The sequence below is a fragment of the Fukomys damarensis genome, unplaced genomic scaffold, assembly GCF_012274545.1.
Source record: "Fukomys damarensis isolate Sample0158 unplaced genomic scaffold, DMR_v1.0_HiC HiC_scaffold_35, whole genome shotgun sequence".
Classification (NCBI taxonomy): Eukaryota; Metazoa; Chordata; class Mammalia; order Rodentia; family Bathyergidae; genus Fukomys; species Fukomys damarensis.
This window is the reverse complement of record NW_022900947.1, coordinates 279,380-302,852: the sequence shown is the minus strand read 5'-3', so window position 1 is coordinate 302,852 and position 23,473 is coordinate 279,380. Positions and strand designations below refer to the sequence as shown.

Below are 23,473 nucleotides of genomic sequence, written 5' to 3'. Positions count from 1 at the left end.
AAAAAAAAAAAAAAAAAAAAAAAAAAAAAAAAAAGACTTCAGGTGTTCTTACCAAAAAGGAATGGATAAATATTTTAGATGTTGGGTCTACTAATTAGTCTGATTTTATTATTCTATAATTATACATGTATTGAAACACTACACTGTACCCTATAGATATGTACAGTTTTTTGTGTATATGTATGGTGCTGAAGATTGAACCCAGCACCTTCACAACGAGCTCCATCATCAGCCCTTTTTAAATATTTTGGGACATGGTCCCCTTAAGCCACTAAGTAAGTTGCCTGGGCTGGGCTCAGAATTAATATCTTCCTGCTTCAGTCTCCTAGAGTATGAGATTACTGGTCTGCACCAAGGTGTGTAGAATTATTGCCTATTAAAAGTAGACTAGTGGGCTGGGGATTTAGCTCAGTGGCACTGCGCCTTCTTGGCAAGCACAAGGTTCTGAGTTCAATCCCCCGTACCCCCCACCCAAGTAGACTAAATCTGGACAAATACTGGAAACATTAAATTGGTGCCAGTACATGGTGGGACAACATGTGTGGGGCCGAGGGGTAAGTGCCCTCTGTCCAGGTGTGGATCATGCTCTCCATGTCTTCAGGCCTTCAAGGGAGCAGTGATCCTGTGGACCCTGTGGATCCTGAGCCTGTGTCCATGTCCGCAGCATACCCACCCTGTATCAACCAAACCTGGGCAGTGGGCTGAGTGACCTAGGGTTAGGCTGGTCTGGGAATGGATGACACAGAGATATCCAGACCCTGGGAGGGGAAGCTGACTTATGGAGTAGGACATCACTTATGGGGAAAGGCTTCAGGATGTTTTGAGAGGCAGCTAGGCACAGGTCAAAGAGGCTGGAACCTGCCCAGAGGGAAGGACCTGGCCTCTACTCCTATCCCAGTAACCCCTGGGTCCACGGCAGATGTTCAGGCCTCCAGAGTCCATGACTAGGCTCTGGTGTCCATCAGAGAATCATCACCACAGGTATGGTTGGTGTGAGTCCCAAGGAATTGACTCTAGGGTGCAGAGCAGTGGTGGTCTTAGGCCTTAGGGACAGCATGAGGACAGCCACCAACAAACTTTGAAAACCCAGCTTGAGGAGTCCAACTTTGAGGACAGGCTGTCTGTAGGGAGGCCCCGATAGGAGAACTGTTTCAAAGTGGGTTCCTCACAGACCTGGACCCTGATGTCTCCTAATACTGGATGTGTCCAAAGACCTGCACCCTGAGGTCCTTTAAAGCTAGAACGTATCCGTTATTGCCAGTACTCTTATTTTATGGTGAACTGCTGACTGTGGACTGTTCAATCTTCATGAATCAAATTCCCTATAACTGTAACTTAAGGCATTATGTATAGGGGAAAGGTGATCAAAACCTCAATTCAGGGCTGGGGATTTAGCTCAGTGGTTCTGCTGCCTCCGTTTCAAGAGCAAGGACCTGAGTGTGATCCCTGGTATCAAAACAAACACAAAAACAAAAAACAAAATAGCCCTCAACTCACACTTTCTCATCCCTTCCCCGGTCTAAGATGATACTTGCTGGGGAAGGACACCAGTGGACACCAGGCCTTTTCTTCCCACCTCTATTGATGACATCGTGGTGGGGCTCTGAATAGGCCCCTTTAGTACCTCCAGTCCCTTATGCTGCCTCCTGACCTCTGAGCTTCCACTTCCTACCAAGCAGAAGTGAACTCTGCAGCTAAGGCTGCAGTTTCTTCCCACTTCCATCTCGGGAGCTTTAGGATGAGCTGTCCTCAGTCCTGGGTGCATGGGCAGGAATGCGGGAGGCCACAGACCTGCCCCAGGGGGCCCTCAGCTGCCTCCCTGGAGTGGACCAGGCAGCTCCCAGATAGATCAGAGAGATATTCCAGCAGCCGAGATGCTGTTCAGGGGGCCTAGCTGGGCAGGGCAGGAGATGAGGCCACACCCTGCACTGCCCGGTTTGGGGGACAGGGGTGCAGTGAGTGCCTGGAAAACAGCTTTAACTCTTGCTGACTGGCTCTTCTGCAGCTCAGGGAGAAGCAAGGCAAAGCGAGAGCTCAGGCTGAACTGCAAGCCGTGGGCCAGCCTGGCCTGCTGGTTTCCAAAGCCTCTTTCCAAGAGGAGCTGTGAGGTCATCCCCGTGGGGTATGGACTATGGGAGGGTTAGGGTCACATCAGGCCACGAGGCCCTGAGATGGGGCTAGTGTGCTCACAGGAGGGAAGACAGGTCTTGCTGCTCTGTGCTGTGCGAGGAAGTGAAGGTGTTTCTCCAGATCCTTGTGGTGACACCTTGACCCTGGACTTCCAACCTCCACATGGTGAACAATACAGGCCTGTTGCTGAGGCCATGGTCTGGGAAACTTTGTTACTGCAGCCCCAGAAGAACAAGACAAACAGGAATGACCAAGCACACGGGGCCATGAAGGTACTAAGGCTGCAGCAAGCATTGTATACAGCCCAGGTCCTCACCAGGGAAGTCATGTGGCCAGGGATGCAATTTGTCTTGGCCACACAGTGAAGCCCCCGTAAAGCCCATGAGACAGGGTTTGGGCAGCTTCTGAGAGCTGTGTGTCCACAGGAAGACGGGAGGCTCTGTCATGTCCCATGCCTTGCCAGTGTGTGTCTTTAGCCTTATCTTTTGTGATGACCTTTATATTAAATTGGGGAACACAAGTGTTTCCAAGTTCTGTGAGTCACTCTAGCAAACGAGATGGACACAAGGAAGGCCTGCTGGTATCCCAGTACTGGTTTTGGGTTGGCTTAAGTGTGTCCCCTAAAGCTTTGTGTACTGGAAGCTCAGTCCCCAGCAGGTGGTATTAAGAGGCGGTATAAAGTAATCAGGTCATCAGGATGTTGTTCTGGGAGGGATTAATGCTGGTCCTGCAGAGTGAGTGAGTTCCCCAGCTCCTCCCTGCCTCACCCCGTGACCACTCTTGTGTGTGCTGCCACCATTGTGACATACTGTCACAGGCCCTCATCACATCATATCATTGAACGTCTACAACCTCTCTTCTCTATAAAGCACCAGCTTTAGGCATTTAGTTATAGCAACAGGAAATGGAGAAATACATCTGCTTTATAGCTGCTCAGGTGAAGTAACCTGGATGTTTGCAACTGGCATCATGGTGAGGCTTCACGAAACACTGGTAAATACATGAAAACAAGTATACCCCATGGCCAATTGGTATTTATTACAGGCATGCAAGCTGGATTCAGCATTTAAAAAGCAGATAATGTAATCCACCATGTCAAGAGGCTAAAAAAAACACATGACCTTATCAACTAATGTGAAAAATTACTTGACAAAATAGAGCACTCATTCAGAATAAAAACCCCTAGCAACTAGAAATGGAACTTCCTAGACAAAAAGTTCTACAAAAGCCCTATTCTGACATCATAGTTAACAGTGAACTGAGCATGTGGTGCGTGCCTGTAATCCCAGCACTCTGGGAAGCTGAGGCAAGAGGATCACAAGTTTGAGCCCTGTCTGGGAAACCTGGCAACTAAGCAAAATCCTTTCTCTAAGTAAAAATATTTAAAAAGTGCTGGTGGTGTAGCTCAATGAGAAGGCAGTGGATTCAATTCCCAGTACTAGAAAGAAAATGAAATGGAGTGGGGGGAGATGTCCTCTCTCACTACTCCTATTCAACATTTTGGCAGTGACTTTTTTTTTTGGCAGTCCCTTTTTTTTTCGGGTACCAGGGATCAAACTCGGGTCCTTGCTCTTGTGAGGCACGTGACAGAACCACTGAGCTAAATCCCCGCCCGCCCCATTCAACGTTATACTTCAAATACTAGCTGGTATAACAAACAAGAAAAGAAAATACAAAGTATATTGATCAAGGAGGAAGAAATGAGCTGTTTTTGCAGATGACACAATTGTCTACAACATGAAAATACCAAGGAATCACTAAGAAAACCTGGAACTAATAAGAGGTTGTAACAAGATCACAGGAAACAAGTTTAACTACTTGTCAATTGCTTTGTTCGTAACAATGGTAAACACCTGGAACATGGATGTAAGCACACCATACCACTTACCCTACCACCCCCAAATGAAAGTACATAGGTATAAATCTAATGAAATGCATGTAGGATCTATATGTAGAAACTTCAAAACTCTAATGAAAGAAAAAAAAGATCTTAATTAATAGGTATTCTGTGTTTGTGGTCTACAGACTTAGTCCAATCCAAATTATACAAGAAAGCTATTTTATGGATGTTGATGAACTGTTTCTAAAGCTAGGTGGAGAGGAAAGGGAAACCCAATGCTGAAGAAAAAGAACAAAGTCAGAGAATGACAATACTCCGCTTTAGGACTTACTACAAAGCTGCAGTGGTCAAGGCAATGTGGTACTGGCGACCGAGAGATAGACCTATGGAGCCAGAAAGAGACCCAGACAAAGCCGCTGAGCAGTGGGGAAGGGCGAAGTCACAGGATGACTCACAGACGGAGCGTAGAATATATCAAAGCAAAAGACTTCAGGAAGATGACATGGGAGAGAATCTAGGGATTTATAATAAGTTTTGAGGTACAAAGTGAAATCTAATCCATGAAGAAAAGTACGATGAGTTGGATTTTATTAAAATTTAAAACTGCTTTGCAAGATACACTAACAGATAAGGCACATCCTAGGAGAAAACGTTTTCAAAACATATCTGATAAGGGACTTGTATAAAAATATTTTTTATAAACCTTACGAATAAACAATAAAGAAAAAAAATGCAATTTAAAGATAGGGCAAAAGGCCGGGTATGGTGGCACAAACCTGTAATCCCAGCACTTGGGAGGCTGAGGTAGGAGGATCGCTGAGTTTGAGACCAGCCTGGGCTACATAGGGAGTTCCAGGTCAGTCTCAACTACATAGTGAGACCCTGTCAAAACAAAACAAAACAAAACAAAGATAGGGCAAAAGATCTGAAGAAACACTTGAAGAATAAGATATGTAGGTGGCAAAAAGGTGTATAAGAAAGTGCTCCACGCCGCCTGTCTTTAGAGAACTGTAATCACAACAGCACGGAGCACAAAATTCACTCTGGCAGGTCGACTAACTCTAGACGCCTGTGACGACTGCAGAACGACAGGAACCAAACTCATCTCTGGCGGGAAGGGTGATGGTGCGGGGCACTGGGCAGTGTCTCACTAAGTTAAGCAGTGGGCTAGGCAGTCGTGCAGTGGGCTGGAGGAGACTCATGGACTCATGCAGTGGGGTTCACAGCAGCTTTACCACTCACTACGCCGAAATGGACGCAACCGTGCTGTCCTTCAGGAAGTGAATGGGTAGAGTTGGTACATCCAGACAAAGCAGTATCATTCAGCAATAAAAGTAAAGCACTAGGCCGGGGATGAGCTCAGTGGCGCCGCCACCTGCCTCACAAGCGCAAGATCCCAAGTTCAATCCCTGGTACCAAAAAAACCCCCCAAACAAAACAACAACAACAACAACAAAACAAAACAACCGAGTGGCCAAACCACAAAAATACATAGAGGAACCTAAGAGCGCATTGCTAAGCAGAAGAGGCCAATGTAAAAAGGCTGCTCACCATGTGCTTCCAAGCACCCGACACTGGAAGGACAGACCGTGAAGAGAGCAGTGGTCGCCGGGGGTTCGGTGGAGGTGGAGGGAGGGATGAGTATGGAAGCACAGGGAACTTTAACGGCAGAAGTTACCCTTTACGATACTGCAATGTTAGGTATGTGTCATTCTGCATTTTTCAAGACCTGTAGAGTGTTACACTTCAAAAAGTGAAACTTACTATGTAAAAACATTTTTTTGGTAGCTGGAGAGATCCAAGAAAGACTGCAGATCTGTCAAGAGATCTTAGAACATGTGCAAGCTGCTCTCTTTAGGGGCAGCGAAGGTGCTGATTTATGTGAGGTTGGAGATGAATGCCAGCTGTGAGACTGAGGCTAAAGGATGTTTTGCTCCAGAGGCATTTTCCATGAAAGAACTGGCTGACAATCGCAACACTGCATTCCAAACCACACAGGAGCCTGTGGGTGATGGAGGGCACCAGAGAGGCAGGAGCAGGACCACTGCTTTGCAAGGTGTGCAAAGGCTGGCTGTGTGGTGTCTTCACAGATGTGGGTGTGCTGTGTGTGAGCTGTATGCTAGACAGGTGTGCGGCAGGGTGTTGTGCAGGGTGAGTATGTATGTCAGATCGGGCCACTCTGTGTCTGTGCATCAGGGTGGCGACTGACCAGGTTTCTTCTGTGTACTGTTTTTGGATGGTGGGTGGTAAAATACGTAATTTGTGGTGTGTGTGTGTGTACACTTAATATATACATGTGACTGTGAGGTGGTATGTAAGTTGTGTATGGTCTTTCCCTAGGATGGAGGTATGCTATATTATTATGTGTGCAGTGTGAGGTGTGTACCTGTGCTGTGTTGTGTGCACAGTGAGGTGTGTACCTGTGCTGTGTCGTGTGCACTGTGAGGTGTGTACCTGTGCTGCGTCGTGTGCCGTGTGAGGTGTGTACCTGTGCTGTGTCGTGTGCCGTGTGAGGTGTGTACCTGTGCCGCGTCGTGTGCCGTGTGAGGTGTGTACCTGTGCCGCGTCGTGTGCACTGTGAGGTGTGTACCTGTGCTGTGTCATGTGCACTGTGAGGTGCATGCCTGTGGTGGGGCGGGCGGCGTGATACTGTGAGGTGTGTACCTGTGCTGCGTCGTGTGCCGTGTGAGGTGTGTACCTGTGCTGTGTCGTGTGCCGTGTGAGGTGTGTACCTGTGCTGCGTCGTGTGCCGTGTGAGGTGTGTACCTGTGCCGCGTCGTGTGCACTGTGAGGTGTGTACCTGTGCTGTGTCGTGTGCATTGTGGGATGCACGATTGTGGATGTGAGGAGGTCTCTAAGAACAGCTGTACTTGGAGCCTCCTGATGCTCCTGGTTGGGAAGGATTTGCTGAGGCTGGTAAGTGTCCGCCTCCCGCTTCCACCTCCAGTCCGCTGCTCCCAGACCCTCCTCCTTGTGTCCCCATCAGCTCCCTGACTCGGCCACCTTCCTTGGAGTGCCTCCACCCGCCCTCAGCCATGGCTGCCCTGCCCTTGCCCGCATCCCTCTCTGGTTGGCTGAGTCCCTCCTGCCCACAGCCTTCCTTGCCTCCCAGGCATCACCCCTCCGTGGGGAAGAAGTACCCCATGAGTATACGAGCACCAGGATGCCAGACATAGCCCTTCCTTGCTCCTGTCCCACATGGCCACAGAATCTGCTGGGGTAGCAGTAGGGCAAGCTGTGGGGTGTGGGCCGAGGTGCCTCTCCTGAAAGGCTCCATTCCAGGTGCCCACGTGCACACTGAGGGCCTCAGGGAGGCCAAGGCAGCCCCTAACTATGACCTTGGTATCATGAAGAGGCCTGGAACCCTGCCTTTGGGATAGTGGGTAAAGGTGGTCGCCTCCACATTCCTAACAGGCTTGCAGCAGGTGACTAAGAGCTGGCCCATTCATAGGCAGACTGAGAGGTAGGGAAGGTCTGAAGGCCCATCACCTGCCCTGTCCCCAAAGCTACCTTGGATGTGGCTTTCCCAGGTCCAGGCCCTCCCACTGCCTGCTCAGTATATATTCAGGCTTTGGACAGGCCAGGACTCAGGGAGGACCTTTTGCCTTGAAGCCTGCACCCTCAATAGCTGACCTGTTTTCCAGTGCCCCGCTGCATGCTGGCCCTGTGTTTCCTGTGCTCCATGGCATGCTGCCCCTTCAGACCCTCAAGCCTCTCTTACACATGGAGAAAGCAGGTTCAGTGTCTTAGCTGGGGCGAGATCCACTAGGATCTCAGTCACCAAGCACAGGCCCTCTATGCCATTAGCTCATTTTGGTCCACACCAGCTCCTTCACGGGTGGTGTGGGGCAGGTCTGTCGTCGGCAGGGCCATCTGCATTTCTGCGGGTGCCTCACCCACTGTGCCAAGGTGGGAGGAGTGTTCAGCCCGGGCAGAAGCCTTCCTGCTGCTGCCAGAAGCCCAGCACCAGCTCAGAGGATGGCTCCCCTCCTTCCGGAGCAGCCCTGTCTGCCATGTGGACGCAGCACCGTCGAGGCCTGTCTGCCTGGCAGACATGGGGAGGGGTACCTGGCCCTCCCTGGCAGTTTTGCCTGGCTCAGCCATTCACAGGGACAGGTCAGTTTGGGAGGCCGGGTGGCTGGGGACAGAGGACTGGTGGGTATGAGGTACCTGGCCTCGGCGTGTCTCACAGTTGTGGAGGTAGCTTAGGTGATGGATCTTCAAGTTTAATGTGGCAAAATTCAGGTACTTTGTGAAGACCTGAAACAGGAGTTAAAACAGCAGGAGTTATAAACTCCAGATTTCGGTGTGTGCTTGGGGAGGGGACATGGCTCAGGCCACTGGCCACACACGACACAGGCACAGACACGCTGAGAAGCTGTGCTCAGCATCCGCAGCTGTGGGCTTGCACACACAAGCTCAGGTGCCCAGGCTTGGCACATGGCTCACACACACGGGTGCACAGAGGGACACGGAGACAGTGCGTGCTGGTGAACTCAGCTGTGTGGCCAGGTGCGCTCAAAAGCGTGCAGGGCCAGTGTGTGTGAAAGACACAGACAGCAGCACGTCTGAGTACTCACATCTTCGTCTTCACTTGTGAAGCATGGGCCGTTGAGCTTATTCACTGCCATGATCACAGCCGTGACGTCTTTGCCATTCATGATGGGCATGGCCAGGATGCTCCTTGTCACGTAGTCAGTGAGCTCATCTGTGAATGAGCTGAAGTGGGGACACTGTAGGAAGAGGAGAGATGCTGCTGCTGCGGACAGTACGGCTCCGGGGTAGAGGCTGAGACCCAGGAAGCTGCCGCCCAGACCATTGCTGAGAGGCCGCATGGCCCTGCTGGGGGTAGTGGGCGCTCCTTTACCTGCTCACCCCACCTCTGCGCGATGAGCCCTGACTCCTGACCTGTAGAGGTCTCCGCAGCTCCTCAGCCTGCCCCACGTGGACCTTCCCACGCTGCCAGCTCCTGATGCCCGAGTCGGCCCGGTTGCCCCGCCAGCCCGTCCTTGTTCAATGACTGTTTCCTGCCTTCAGCCCCTCCAGGGCAGGGCCCTATATGTTCTTCCCCGAAAGATGACTGCTTGGCAGTGAGTGATGAGCCCCATTCTGATCAGTGGCTCGCCTGCGGGATGCTCACCAGGATGGGCGCAGTTGTGAGCCCGGATGGAGGATGCCCATTTGGAATCCACCAGCCCCTCTACCACCAGCTGTGGCTCAGCATGCCATCCTCTTGGCCCACGGGGAGAGCTTTGTCTACCGCTGGCCCCAGGGAGGGGCCCCTACTCCCACCCTCCAAGATGTAGGCTGCCTCCTGTCCCTGGGCTGAGCTTTGCCTCCACAGGGAGCAGGTGGTAGGCTCCACCTCAGCTCAGTCACCCCAAGTGAGGACCTGGCAAGGCCCCCGAATGGCCATCAAAGAGTGAGATGTGTCAGCACCCTGGCACATGCACTGAGGTAGATGGGTGTGGCATCAGCCTTGCTGGGGCCTAAAGTTCCCAGCAAGCTGGGAGCAGCCCCGTGCCCCTGCTGGCCCACTGGCATTGTCTGCCACACTGTTGATTACTAAAAGGATGCCTTCCTTTAGGTGGCTGGGCGCTGTGGCTCCGGCTGCCCTCATGACTTTCCATAGTTTTGGCCAATGGGTGTCAGAGGAAGCTACTGGGGCCAGGAGGGTTTCCAACTTTCTCCAGAGGGGTCTTTGTGGCTGCCACTAGCCTTGCCCTCCTGATCCACCCTGCAGCTACATGGCACCAAAGGTGAAGCATGTGAAGGGAAAGACGGGCGGCAAATACTGGCAGAGGGGCATCGTCTGGATCTGCACCAACTCTGTTGCAGGAGGACATGAGGCTGCTGGCTACGCTGTTGCCCAGGGCTCCCGGGAGGTGGAGCTGAGACAGCAGATGCCCAGGGTGTCAGCGGGAGTCCCAGGGTGGCATGGTGGGTTTCGTACTGTAGGTCACACTGCCATTGTACCTGTGTTTGATGGGAACAGTCACGAGCACCTGAGGCTGGTAGTTACCCTCACATTCCTTTTTCCTCCCAGTGCCCCTTCTCTCCCACCTGGAGCCAATTTTCACAAGTCCCTCAACAAACCCATCAGCTCCAGCAAACCACAAAGGGCAGTGGTCTTCACACAGAACTTCCAAATGTAACATAATGTTTGTTCCTGAAAGTGCAGAATGAGACCTTAAGATGACATGCTCACGTCTGTACAACCTAACTTTCGGAAGACACTCAGGTCCTCGCAGCCTGACCCTAAGGGGAGGGGCACGGGTCCTTACAGCCTCACCCTCAAGAGAACATACATCAGGCACAGACCATGTTCTAGGAAGGTTTAGTCTTCCTTCTCTCACCAGTTTTGCCCTGGTGATTTTTCCAGCTCTCAGACCTCACTCACCCTGTTACCTTTTCCACACCACACTACAGAACAGCCCGTGACCCACTCTCCCCTGGGAACTACATCGTGTCTACTGCTTTGTCTTGTCCACAGTTCTTCCCCTTCAGTATTTAAATATGCCCAGGCTCTGTTTTCAAAATGCCCTCACAGCCCCTCATCTGCCGTGCCTTCTCTCCAGTGCACCTGGGGGCCTGGGCTCCCCTTCCTGGGTACGACATGGGTCTCCTTGGCAGGCTGTGGTCCCAGCTCTCCCACCGAGGTCAGCACAGTACTGACCTTTCACTGATGGCCTCTGACTGCTCCTGGGTTGCCCACCTGGCTGCTCCTATTGCAGGAGCTGCACACTTAGGCCAAACTCGCCTTCGGGCCCTGCTATAGGGCCTTCACCTTGTATGTGTGACCTAGCTCTTGGAGTCCCTGTAGGTGTCTCACGAGCCCCATTTTACTCCATGAGCAGGGTCCTGCAGCTCAGGGCTGGTGGCCAGAACCTGGCTTGGCCACCCTGGTAGATTGGGCTGACAGCTGTGTCTCTCTGCACACCTGGATTTGAGCAGGATCACTCTTCTTTCCCTGAGAATGTTTGCACTGAGTCCTGGTTGGCAGCTGCCTTCCTGGGCCTCCTTGAAGCCCCAGGGGACATTATGTTCTCCTAAATCTACTGGTCTGCCTTTAGAGCCTTCCTGTAACAACTCCCTGTCCTACCTTAAGCAATATGTCCATCTCGTGCTATCCCCTTGTCACCTGACCCTTCCACCGTTCAGTTTTGGCTGCTCTTCTGCTCACATAGCACTCACCGGGCTAAGGTAATCACCACCTTGCCACGGTCTTGGTTGCTCCCTTTCTACACCCACAGCAGCACCCTCTCCCCATCAGCTCTGCCTTTTACCCTAAACTCCCCCAGGACCACAGGACAGCATCCCTCAGCCTTCTCACCAGACCTCTGGAGCCTAGCCCTTTCCAGCTGCTGAGTCAATGTGCACTTGAGCCTTCCAGGCTTTCCTCACCGTGTGACCCTCTGTGTGACAAGGCTTTCTTTTGCAAGGTGTGGGTGATACCCATTCATCAGCTGACTCCTCAAAGTGTCTGATACCAAGATGAAAGCAGTTCTTCTCATCAGACCCAGGCAAAGTGAGAGCCAAGAAGCGAGGTGGGGAAGTCCCACTGTCCCAAGGGCTTTTCAAAAACCCTGCGAGACCCCTTCTCTGGATGCATGCAGCCTGCCGTGCTCCTCATGTCACCCACACCCCGTCACCCTGTTTCCTAAGCCTGCAAGAACTTGGGAGGAGCTCAGAGAGGAGCCCCTGCTTGGGAGGGTCCCTCCCCAGCACCCAAGCCAGCTCGTGCTCACGTTCTCAGCACCAGGGCATTGCAGTGAGCGGCTCTCTTTGTCTTGCCCTTTAGGACTCCCACAGTCTACTGCCGCAGGCACGTGTCCATGGTGTTCTGCTGTGCCAACTCAAAAATTTGGTCTGTCTCTGATTGTTATTTAGGTGAACACAGCACTGTCTCAGAAGGACCCGCGGCTCCTGGTGTCTCTGGTCAAGGACCTCGTATCCTTTTGGGGACCATAGAAGGCTTCTGCTCTTTTTGCAGGCCCCATTTCTATGAGAACAGTGTCCTGTGGAAGTGGCCAGATGAGCTCTTCTTTGTTCTTTTGCTCTGTAGTTCAGATTGGTCTTGAACTCACTACACAGCCCAGGCTTGCCTGGAATTTGTGGGATCCTCCTGCCTCAGCACTCCTATGAGTGCTGGAATTACAGGTGTGCACCACCACACTGGCCCAGATGAGCTCCTCTCTGCGTGCCTTGGTTATGGCTGTCTGATCTGATACTTAATCAGCAGTTGTGAGGACTCTCACTTTGGGTGTTTATGTGCATTGTTGTGAGTGACAAGCTGTGGTGTGCAGGACAGCCTCCCAGGGAACCCTGGCTGGCTATATAGTGGGTCGTCCACGCATGTCTTCAAGGGTATACGACCACATGGACATCACATGGCCACCTGGAGACCACAAAAACTCCTGGCTCAGGTGTTAGAACTCAGAAGCTGTGGCACTGAAGTGCTGTCTTGAGGCCAGCTGACTCCCCAGTCTTCTACCTCACCTACAGTGGCCTCTGTCATCCGAGCTACGCTGGTGCTAATGGTTGTTCCCACAGCTGCCATCTAGCAGCAGACTGTACTGTTGAAAGCCCTAAGGGGATCTGATGAGAGACACAGAAAAGCTAACACTTGGTATTTGGACGTGTTTGCTACTTAGGTAAAGACACTAAAGTAACGAGTGCTCTTAAAAGCAGAGATCCAGTTCCCACACAGTTCCTGGCTGGGAAGAGGCAGCACCTGACCTCCAGGAGAAGGGGCCGGACCAAGCACAGCGGAAGCTCAGTGACAATCACCCCACCACTCAGGGCTTCTGCTGTCACATCACCAGTTGACCGCTGACTCTACCTCTGTGGGAATTCCGTCCTCTTGCCTGGGCCAGGCCCTGTGAAATGGGGGTTCGTTCCCCTTCCCTCTTGCTTGTCAGTTCCGTTACGTTTAACTCTCAACCCAGCCGGTACCTAAAAGGCAGGCGGGCCACTGCCTCTATTTATATATAGGCAAGACCCTAACAAACTCGACAAAATCCAGCAGAGGATAAAATTTATCAAAGTCTCTGTAACTCCAAAATAAAAGACAGGGGCTTTTTATTTCAAAAGGAAAACTATGAACTCTACTCTGTCTGTGTGCTTATTTCATGTGTATGTATAAGTGTGTTGCAAATCCCTGAGATTTTTCCTCCACAGATTTACAAGAGCTCAGTTTTTAATTGGCTTATGAGTGCTCATAAATAAAACATACCTAAGCTTGCTAAAAATATGTATGTAGTACTTAATCTGAATACTTTTCATTCATGTAACTTAAATAAATCCTTGTAAATAAGCCAGTGTAAAATTTGTTGGTAAAATAAAAATGAAGATGCCCTCAGCATCATCGGTGTATGTTTTGCTGCCAGACATCAGGTTTAACACGAAGTCATAGAACTATAAATCCATTCTAAGAACAAGGCGATCTTCAATGGAACAGATACATAAGGCTAATGGAACTTGACTGTCCTAAGCTAACACACCATTCAAGCGGACGTGATACAGACACAGGTATCTCTGCCAGAGATCTAAGATCACAGGAGTTAATTCTGACCTGAGAAACCAGGAGCAGAGAGAGGTTGTGCCCCTGGATGTCACCACAGCCACTTGTGTCTGACAGGGCTGTCATGACTCTCTTGCTAGCCTGCTGACTCAGTTTTCACCAGGTGTCCACGTGTGAAGCCAGAATAGCAGTTTAAAATGAACAAATTAGGGAATGTACATGGGAAAAATGTTTATAAATGAACTTTTCATGTAATGAAGATTTTGAAGTTATGTCACATTAAGTAATAGATACTCATAAGACACCTGAGTCAATTTTAAGTGACTTCAAATACTGCAATGTTAATTGCTCTATGAGGAAACAGATGTTTCTAGAAATTATAAAATAAGTCGCATAGACTGTTGGTACATGGCAGACAGTTCAGAATGCCTCATTTTCTAAAGTTTTGTTCAGCAGATTAAAGATACTGAATGTTAAAAATTCTAGTTGATAAATCCTATGTGCCAAGACTATCAGAAGAAATAATTTTTGCATGAGAATTTTGTGGCACAACTAAAGGCTAAAGCCAGTCCCCAAGGTCTGAGCAGATCGTAGATTGTGAAGGACAAATCTTGTGAAAGAAATTTGCATTGAGCAAGCTGTTGTTGTAATGAAAATTGTGGCTGCTTTTTCTAAAACTTTGAGCATTGGTACACTGGTGTAAAACTGGACTGGAGCCCATTATGCTAAAACAACAAAAACAACACCCGGGCTTTCTCGGAGTGTTGCTCTCATCGGTAAAAACTGGCACCAGGTTCTGCTTTTAATTCTGAAACCTGTATTTTTGAAGCGTCAGCCATCGTCTACCATTAGCTTTTCCCACCTCACTGTCCATTCAGCTTCTTAACTGAAGTGGTGGCTCTCTCTTGTCTTCTCGGTCAACTCCTGTGAGGTTTTTGTTTTTCTCCGTGTTTCTGCCTTGCTTTTGTGGGCTGAGGCTAAAAATGTTTGTCTCGAAGGCCTAGGATAATGTGAATCTTTACTTTGGCTTTTCTGATGTATCTGAATTGTTCATGCAACCAGAAAGTCCCACGTGGATTTGTTTCTGAGCATCCCATGCAAGGCACTGTTTTACATTCTTTTCTTTTTGGTGCTGGGAAATCGCACCCAGGGCTAGGCAAGTGCTTCTCCGCTGAGCCACTCCCTGCCCTCCACTCAAGTTCTCTGCCCCTCAGTGTGCGGACAGCCTGGGGTACACTCCTACCAGTCGGGTGCACGTGTCCTTCCATCAGGCAACTCCGGGCTGACCAAACGGCCTCCCTCTGAAAGGCAGCTACACTTTGGGAGCTTTCTCCACCGTTTCACAGCTGGCTCAGGAAACACAAATTTTTGCGAGATAATTGTTTTGTGTACTGTCTTAATTATTTTTTCCTTACATAGGAAAACTGAGCCTTAAAAAAATAAGGTTTTTAGCTGTGCGAGGTGGCACACTCCTATAATTCCAGCACTCTGGAGGCTGAGGCGGGAGGATCCCTGTGAGTTCGAGACCAGCCTGGGCTACATAGTGAGTTCCAAGTCACTCTCAACAACATAGTGAGACCCTGTCCCAACCCCCCAAAAAGATATAAGGTTTTGCATTGTTTTGCTTTTTGTATCTATTTGCTTTTTGAGCCTTTTAATGGTCTTTGGCTAACTGCATGACTTATTTGTGACATTATAATACCACTTTCAACAAAACTTTTGACATTTTGGCAGCCCTCCTCAGGACCAAAGTTCTAAAACAAGTCTATTTGACCTAAAACTGACCTTGAGGTTTTTCAGCTTGGCCCCTGGAGAACCTCAGAGGATGTGTCTTTTATCTGTAAAGATGAAAAACTAGGCAGGCTTAGCTGGTATGTTATCAGTATAAATGTCCTAGGAACCCTGAGAAACGTGTACAGTCTGAAGGCCCTGGTGTGATGTGCTCAGTCTGCTATTCTAAGGTGCAATGTACAATAGAAACTGGCATTTCCTTGCTAATTGCTGAATTCTCATCACAGTTTTAACCACGGTTATTCTGTCTTTTCTTATCACCAGTTTTGATTCTTCTCTGGAAGCTTTTATAGTCAGATTTATGGAAAAGCCTCTGACAGATACTCTTGAATACAGGTTTCTGATAACTAAATAGAAATAGAAATTCCCAGAAGTCTGATGAAAAACCGATATGGGTCCCGACCTTGGGAACGAAGATGAGGCAGAACAAGATTTAATACTGTAAGGCTGAGAGAACTGGTAAGTTTTATAGAATTTTATCTTTGTTTGAAACCTGGTTGGTTCTTAAATATTTTTGTTTGCTAGATTTAAGAAAATTTCTTTCCTATGCTAGCTATAGTTTACAGCAATTTGTAAAATATAACTTTGTAAACAATTCTGTAATCACCAACTTTTTTCCTCCCTACTTGATTCTTCCAAAATTCAGAAACTGTCTGTGTTGCTATTTTTCACAGCAATACCTTGTGTGTACATGACTCTGTTCTCTCTGTAATGATGTACAACTGGAAATTCTTGCCTTCTACCGGGAAGCTTCATGTTGGAATGTGCACAGGATGCTTGGGCATCAGAATTCCTAACCTTCAGCGAGTAAACAGAGCTCTGGAGATCAGGCTCTGCAGCCCAGATCCAGTTTCTGCTTTAGTTTGGCTTTCTGGCCCCAGGAGTTTTTATGTCTGTGATTTTTGCATGGCAAATAAGATTTCTTGTTGTATTTATGTAAATAAGTCAAATCTGATGAAACTAAATTCATTTGACAAGTCAAAAATATTTTCTTTGGTAAGAATCAGTGGGACTACAGAAAACTTATGGGTGTTTCTAAAAAAACAAACTAAATATATCTGTTATCAGCCTATAGTTCATTGTTTTCTAGTTTTTATTACCTACCTGCAGATTGGACTGGATCCTAAATTCTAGTTTTCTTTATTTCTGGCTACAGCTGTCCAACTAAGATGAGGAACTGCTCTTTTCTAAAACCTTCTAAGCTGGAGCTGGACAACTTGAGGTAAATTTCGAAGCGCAAACCATGTGCCCATGTAGGACCTCTCGGAAACTATCCCATAGCCAGGGCCATGGAAACAGCAAGTCAGCATGGGCTTGATGTCAGAACCAGATTCTGTATCATGACAAGACTCCTCTAACCTTCCCTTGCTCCATGCCTACCTTTCTTACTCAGCAGGGTGATGACATAGAGTTTCACAATCAATAGCTACTTTGGCTAACGTGACAGAACCTGGCCTAAGAAACCCTTGTCCACATAGTGGATAATTTGGCAAATTCCTGTTGCAACTTCTTGTCCAAAATTGTACTAGTGGTCCATTTTAATAATGATTTCCTAATTCTACCCCGTCATGAGTTAGTAAATGGTAAACATGCTCTGGGGTTAAATGAGAAAAAGCCTGTGCTATTGCTAGTATTACATGCTGTCCCTGGATAAAACCCTCTGGGGAAACTGAGGCTGACAGAGTAAAACAGCTCCAGCTGGCCTCATCAGCTGCCCACTGTTGTTGGCCTTGTTCATTTGGTTACCTTCAAACCTGGATTCAGAGCACAAATCATTATAAAACTTGAGGGTTGTAACCAGGTGTGGTGGTGCATGCCTGTAATCCTGGCCCTTGGGAGGCTGAGGCAGGAGGGTAGCTTTGAGTGTGAGACTAGCCTGGGCTACACAGTGAATTCAAGGCCTGCTTGCACTACAAAGTGAGACTTTGTCTCAAACAACAACAAAACAAAAACAGAACACCAAACAAACCTGAGGCTATCTGATGACCATTCACATCAATTTGTACTATTTCATTTTAGAGCTGTACTTGCTATCTGCCAAATCTCTGTAGAAGTATAATTCTTAACAAAGTAATGTTGGCCCAGCCCGCCTCATGATAGCCAGCACCTGATGAGGAGCTTTGTGATAACTTCAGGTCTTTGTGCAAGAGAATTCCCCCGCACCCGGCTTCCTTCCTGCCCAAAATGTGACTAAGGGTCTTGATACTGATTCCTAGAGGTTCATCTCTGCCACACACCTCACCATGGGATCTGACCAACAGCAAGATACAACTGAGCAGGGACACCAGCTATGCTCCCTGGCTGGATTCTGACATGTCCAGGGGAAGACGGAGAACCCAGCACCCACCTTCTAGGATCCATGGGATCTCAGATGCAGGACCTTGTCCAGTTCTGAGCTGGGGTCCAGGGAGATCATGCTTGGTCTGCATCTTTGTGGGAGTGTGTCCTGCAGGGAGGCTCTGTCTCCTGAAGTGATAGTCGTGAGCCCACAATGCATTTATGGAGTCTGGGACCAGATGGGCTCTCAGGCCATTGGCTTGGGCCCTGCACCTTCCAGAGGTCAGTCCCACGTCCTGGCACAACCCTAGGCCCATGGCAGCATCCTCTTTCATCCACATAGGACAGCCTGGCCAGGCGTCTGAGCAGAGGGGGCCTGCAGGCCAGGATACCCCCATTCCAACCCCAGCCTGAACCTTGGGGATTGAGTGTTCTCCCTTCTGAAAAGATGTACGTTTGTGGCGGCTCAGGGAGCAGCTGGTTTCCCACAGTCTGCTGGTTCTTGCCTTACACTCAGCATTGGCCTGTGCTGAGGTCCACCTGTGCAGAAGTCTATTTGCTTTCAGGGTCCACCTGTCCTGGAGTTCACCTGTGCTCAAGGTGTTCAGGTTCCACCTGTGCTCAAGAATGGTCTGGCTTAGCTGCTGCAGCTACTTTGTGAGACGATACCCTTTGTGAACATAAACAAAGATGGAGCTCAGTGGGGCAGGTACTGAGAGCAGCTCCCTCTCCTAAGCAGGGGCATTGGTCCTTCATGCGAAGGCCCTTGGACCATGTGCTCAAACTGCCTTCCACACAAAAGCCCGAGCTGCTTGCACTCTACACAGAGGTGCCAGCTGGATGGGGAACCTCAAGCCCAGCCCTTGCAATGCTTTTGTGTGGTGAGGCTCTGATGGAATCCTGTTTGCTGTTCCTCCAGTGTGAGATTAATGAGACCAGCACAAGCAGGGTTTTATAGGTGTCAAGGGAGCAGGCACTGAGCCATAGGCCACGGATGAGGTTCCCTAGAGGCCAGTTTTAAGTAGGCATCAGCATGGGGCTTGGAGAGATGGGAAGGGCTGCAGGACACGGACGACCCGAAGGACGGGACCAAGGACAGAATGGCAGTTTGAGTGACCCGAAGTGCAGGGTGGGCAAGGGCAGCAGGAGGACATCCAGGCTCAGGGAAGCCAGGGACACGGCACTGCCTTTAGGGAGTGTGTGCCAGGGAGAAAAAGTGGGAGTGAGGAAGGGAAGATGGGAGAAAAGGAGCAAGCAGGAAGGAAGGAGAATAACGCACCCCAAATTTCTTGTTTTCCTGGTAATTCGTGCTCCCTGATATTCCATGTGACTCAGGGTGACCCGTTTCTTAAAAGGGAGTGAAGACCAAACTAATCCTGGAGATTACTACATTCAGGTCGCTGGACAGCAGCCTGCGTTTGGTTGGTAAGTGTAAGAGGATTGCCACCACTGCTTCCTCCCCAGCCTTCTACCCTGGGCCAGGAATGAGGGCACGGGGGAGACTTTCCAGGTGCACAGGAGCTGAGGTGGCCTGGCTCCCTCGGGGAAGGGAGGACAGTGAGAACAGGGACAGGAAGAGGGCAGGGCGAGCCCCTACCCAGTCATGATGCCCGCCCCAGTCACACCTTGTTAAATCAGCCCCAGATCGGCAGTTTCCACCGCTCTCTCCTTGCCTCCGTGGCCCCTAAATCTCTGGTCACTCACTCCCCGCAGCATCACACCCGATTCTGGCACCGCACCAGCATGGTCTCCTCTGGGACAAAGCTGCTTCTGCTTGGTGGGAGCTGGGCACCCCTTTCTGCTGCCACGGTATTGGCCCAGCTCTGACCCCTTCAGGGCCCACCCCAGGTTGCTGACCCTCCTAAAGCCCCAGGCCCCACAGTCCACAGCAGAGGACTCTGGCACCTCCTGAGGTTGTGCCTGAGTGTGCCCAGCCTGGGGCTTAAGCAACAGGCTCTGCTTGAGAAGTGTCCCAAGGTGGAGCCAATGCAGGAACCCTCTTCCTGAAACCTGCAGTAGCAGGGCCCTCTGCAGAGCTTCCTGGAGCTTCTTCTGCCAGAAGTGTAATCAGTCAGCTCTGGGAGGGACTGGCAGCAGCTGGGTGCATGTGACCAGGGCTGGTGGGGAGGGGACACTCCCAGAACTGCAGTCCCAGAGCAGTCTTTTAGGCCCAGGCCAGAAGCTCAGAGCTGACCCTGAGGGCCCAGGGCTGGCGCACACCCACCTCTGTCACGTCCTGTACGTTCACCATCTTCTTCGTCTGGGCCACATGGCCAACTACTCCGATGTCCAGGGGGAAGACGATCTCAGAGTCGGGTGGCACTAGGCAGTCTTCTAGGACCCTGCCCGGCTGCACACTGAAAAGCCGCGTGGCGAGCTCAGCCACACCATTGCGCTGGCGGTACATGAAGAGGCTGCAGCAGTCTGCATGCAGGAGGGTGCAGAGACGTTGCAGGATCTTGAAGACCACATGCTCCATGTTGACACTCTCCTGCATGTCCTGTACCAGCTCAAACAGAACCATGCTCTCCTCCACCTGACACAGCTCCCGTAGGCTGCCACAGTCTATCCGGCGCCCGTCCCCGCAGGCTGCAGCCGCATTTTCAGGGCTCAGCTTTTTCTCAAAGTACTGGTGGGCGAAGTCAGGGTTCCTATCCAGGAAGTCACGTACCTGCTCCTCCCTGAGGCTCATCATGTCCCCTCTGTTCTCCAGCCACTGCTACTTTGGGTGCACACGGACTCTTCAAAGTCCCTCGTCAGCAAAGTCTTTCTTAGTGATGATTAGGGAGACCAGGAGGCAGCTGACTCACACTGGAGAGGGGCCTGTCCCTGCCACCCTCAGGCCACAGGTGTCACCGCCCCTGGGAAAGCTGGGCCCAGAATGGGGCTGGGGTCTTGGGCAGCTGAGGGCAGGCGTGTGGCCTCTGGGGATCAGGATGAGACCAATCCCCCGAGGAAGTGACCCAGGACTCTTACTGCCTGGGTTTTGGTTGGTTCTCCTGGATGTCCAGGCCTGGGCTCAGGTGTGCGGGGTGGACGATGGGCACTGGCCCTGCCTCAGGGGACGAGGACACCTAAGGAAAGGATTTCAGGGTTGGGGCACCAGCTGTGGGGAACGGTGTCAGCCCAGGACCCACCCATGCTCTCCCGTGTCTGGCTCTTGGACCAACACCGCCCAGGTCTCAGCATGAAGGTGGTGTCACCAGGCAGCTGTGGTGTCCCTGACCTCCTGACTAGACTATGGAAAAACTGGCTCAACTTCTCGGGCACCTTGGAGTGCTGACCCACAGCAGCCCTGCATGTGCCATGTGCCACACAGTGGAGAACCTGAGGTGTCACGTCTGCGTCTGGGGATGCTCAGATGGCAGCAGGTTCTCCAGCGGTGGCCTTAGCCACCTGACTCTGGTGCCATGCAGAAATTCAGCTATGAGTTGTGATGTGGTGACAAAAAAAGGCTAGGTCGGACTGGAGGGCACAACACCAATCTATCCCCCTCTTGTAGAGGCTGCATAGACTGCTCAAGGGGGGTATGCATGGGTGTGCATGTGTGCGTGCGCCTATATGTGAGCACATGGGTGAGTGCTCACAGACTGCAGGAAGACTGGGGTAGCAGCTCTGACCTCGGTGTGAGTCAGCACAGCACACCTGGTTGTGTCCTCAGCAGAAGTTTGGTTGGAAGGATTTCTGGGCCCCTCCTAGGCAAGGACCAGGAATCTCCCACCACTGGTCTCCAGTGAGGGAAACTTCCTGGAACTCGTTCTCACTGGCCTTTTCTATGTGGCCTGTTCTTTCAACTATGATGCAGGGTCTGTGTCTGATTTGGCTGGTAAAGACATGCGTATGTTTGTTTGTGCACAGGATGCACGTGCTTTGTGTTTTCCCAGCGCAGGACCCTGCTCCAGCCCCTGGCACTGGAGGCTGCTCCAGCCTGGGCGGCTGACTGGACATCATGGCCTCCCATTCACAATGGCCCAGCTGGCCAAGCAGGGCTGAGCCTGTTCTGTGATGTTCCTGCCTCCATCCATCAGGGATTTGCTTGGAGGTCTCCCCCTTTTCCTAAACAGAGTTCAGGCTGAGGACAGCGCAGGAGTGGAAGTGGGGTGGGCCCAGGTTCTGCGGTAGACAAGCATCGTGGGATCTGGGGCTGGTGTTGGTCTGGCTGAGCCGGCTGTGCCTGGGCTGAGGGAAGGAACCAGGTGGCTGGGAGAAACGCTTCCTGAGCACGGGATTAATCCTTCACAAGTCTCCTGTTACTTTTGTGGCATTGTGAGGTGGGGTTTTCAAGTTAGCCAGTGTGTCCTGGGTCACCCAGGACTGTGTGTGGTCAGTCACCAGTTGTTACTAGAGCAGGACTCTGGCTTCTTAACCCAGACTAGAAAGGAGGGGTGATATGTTCTGAGATTAAAATCAACCAGTCTGGTGGAAGTGGGGAGGAATTAGGCCCGGGGCCAGAACCTACCACCTAAGCAGAGGAGGGGCAGCTTCATGACTTCTGGGTCTCAGGAAGCACCTGGGTGCAGGAAAGGACAGGAAGGGGGGCAGCCCCGATGCCTGGCAGTGGACCTCTGCCGGGCTCTTGGCTTCTGGGCCTCAAGCTTCCTCAGGCTGTGTCCTCAACTGTTTGCTGCTAAGAAGGGTGATGGAAGTATATAGCAGATGCCAGTGGACCCCAACAGGGCCAGAAAGCCAGGGCTGGGTAGGTCTGCAGGAGGGCCACAGGAGGCTATGTCAGACAGGCAGGACAGAGTGTCCTGTACTGGCTGTTCGGCTGGCATCCCTCACTCAAGACCACCTGACCTCACAGTGAGGGTCCTGCAGGCTGCCCACACCCCTCTGCTGGGGACTTGGGAGGCTGGCCGCATGCAGGGCTTGGGCAGGGCTAGCAGTACCCAGAGGACTCCTCCATGGGTGTCCCTCACTCTTCTTCCCAGGTCTGGACTGGGCCAGGGGATTGTGCCTGGATCAGGACGTCCCTCTGGGTGTGGCACACAGGGCAGGAGGTGGAACACATGTTTCCTGACAGCCTCAGTCTCTGGTCCATCCAAACAGCACTGTGCTGACCCAAGGGTACCCAAGGCTGTCTGGGAGTCAGATTGCAGACAGAGTGAGGTCTCCGGAGTGCAGAACCACCTGCCCCACATACATCCATGCCCACTCTTTCTTAAAGGTACCCCAGGCCCCTTGATGTTTCCTCTGTTTTATTCCAGGCTCTAGAGATATAACTCCCATAGTGGGGCAACAGTTATTACAGAATCTTAGAGACAGGTGCACACATCCCCATGCACCCGTGGCCAAGACAAATCCAGCTGCCCTGGGTGGCCTGGCAGGGGAGCTTTGGTGTGCCTGCAAGTGGGGAGCCAGGAGGCCTGGGAAGGGTTAGGGGGAGGAATAGGCACAGTGGTGAGACTTGGAGAAGGGCTGGAAGTTTGCCCTGGAGACAGATGCTTCTGCCAGCCAGACATTGCTGGCTTGGGGAGCCAGTCTTCAGAAGTGCTCTGGCTTTGTAGCCTTGTGGGTTTGTCCAATTTTCCAAGAGTGAGACTTGGTCACAGGCTTGGTGCTGGGTGAATCTTCGATCTGCACTTGGTGGGGTGCTCTTGGCAGAAGGACACGGGGGCATCCATCCTCTTGTGACCGGGCTGTTCTCTGTCTCCCACCTACCTTCTGCAAAGGTTCCTTCTGCTAATAATACTGTGCACTTTTGTGTCTCTGTAAAAAACTGATGAGGCATGGAGTGTGGTGGTGGTGGTGGGGAATCTTGTCTTTGGAAACCAGAACAGAGGGCGCAAAAGGCAGCTAGGGAGAAGTGAGTGTGGGTTGAGGTAGGATGGGGCTTCCATTTTTCAAGGCAAGTATTTCGACTCTCTCTCTCTCTCTCTCTCTCTCTCTCTCTCTCTCTCTCTCTCCTTTTT

General features: G+C 51.0%; 1 protein-coding gene across 1 annotated transcript in view; it reads right to left on the bottom strand.

The window, feature by feature from the left end:
• Pde6b (phosphodiesterase 6B) overlaps nt 1-20,256 on the bottom strand; it is a 34,621-nt gene extending 14,365 nt beyond the window's left edge. Inside the window, exons 1-3 of the mRNA XM_010641632.2 lie at nt 19,786-20,256; nt 8,551-8,703; nt 8,141-8,230 (exon numbers count right to left, since the gene is read on the bottom strand). Of these exons, the coding sequence (XP_010639934.2) occupies nt 8,141-8,230; nt 8,551-8,703; nt 19,786-20,256 (714 nt within the window). The remainder of the gene's footprint in view (nt 1-8,140; nt 8,231-8,550; nt 8,704-19,785) is intronic.
• Between the last annotated feature and the right edge of the window lie 3,217 nt (nt 20,257-23,473).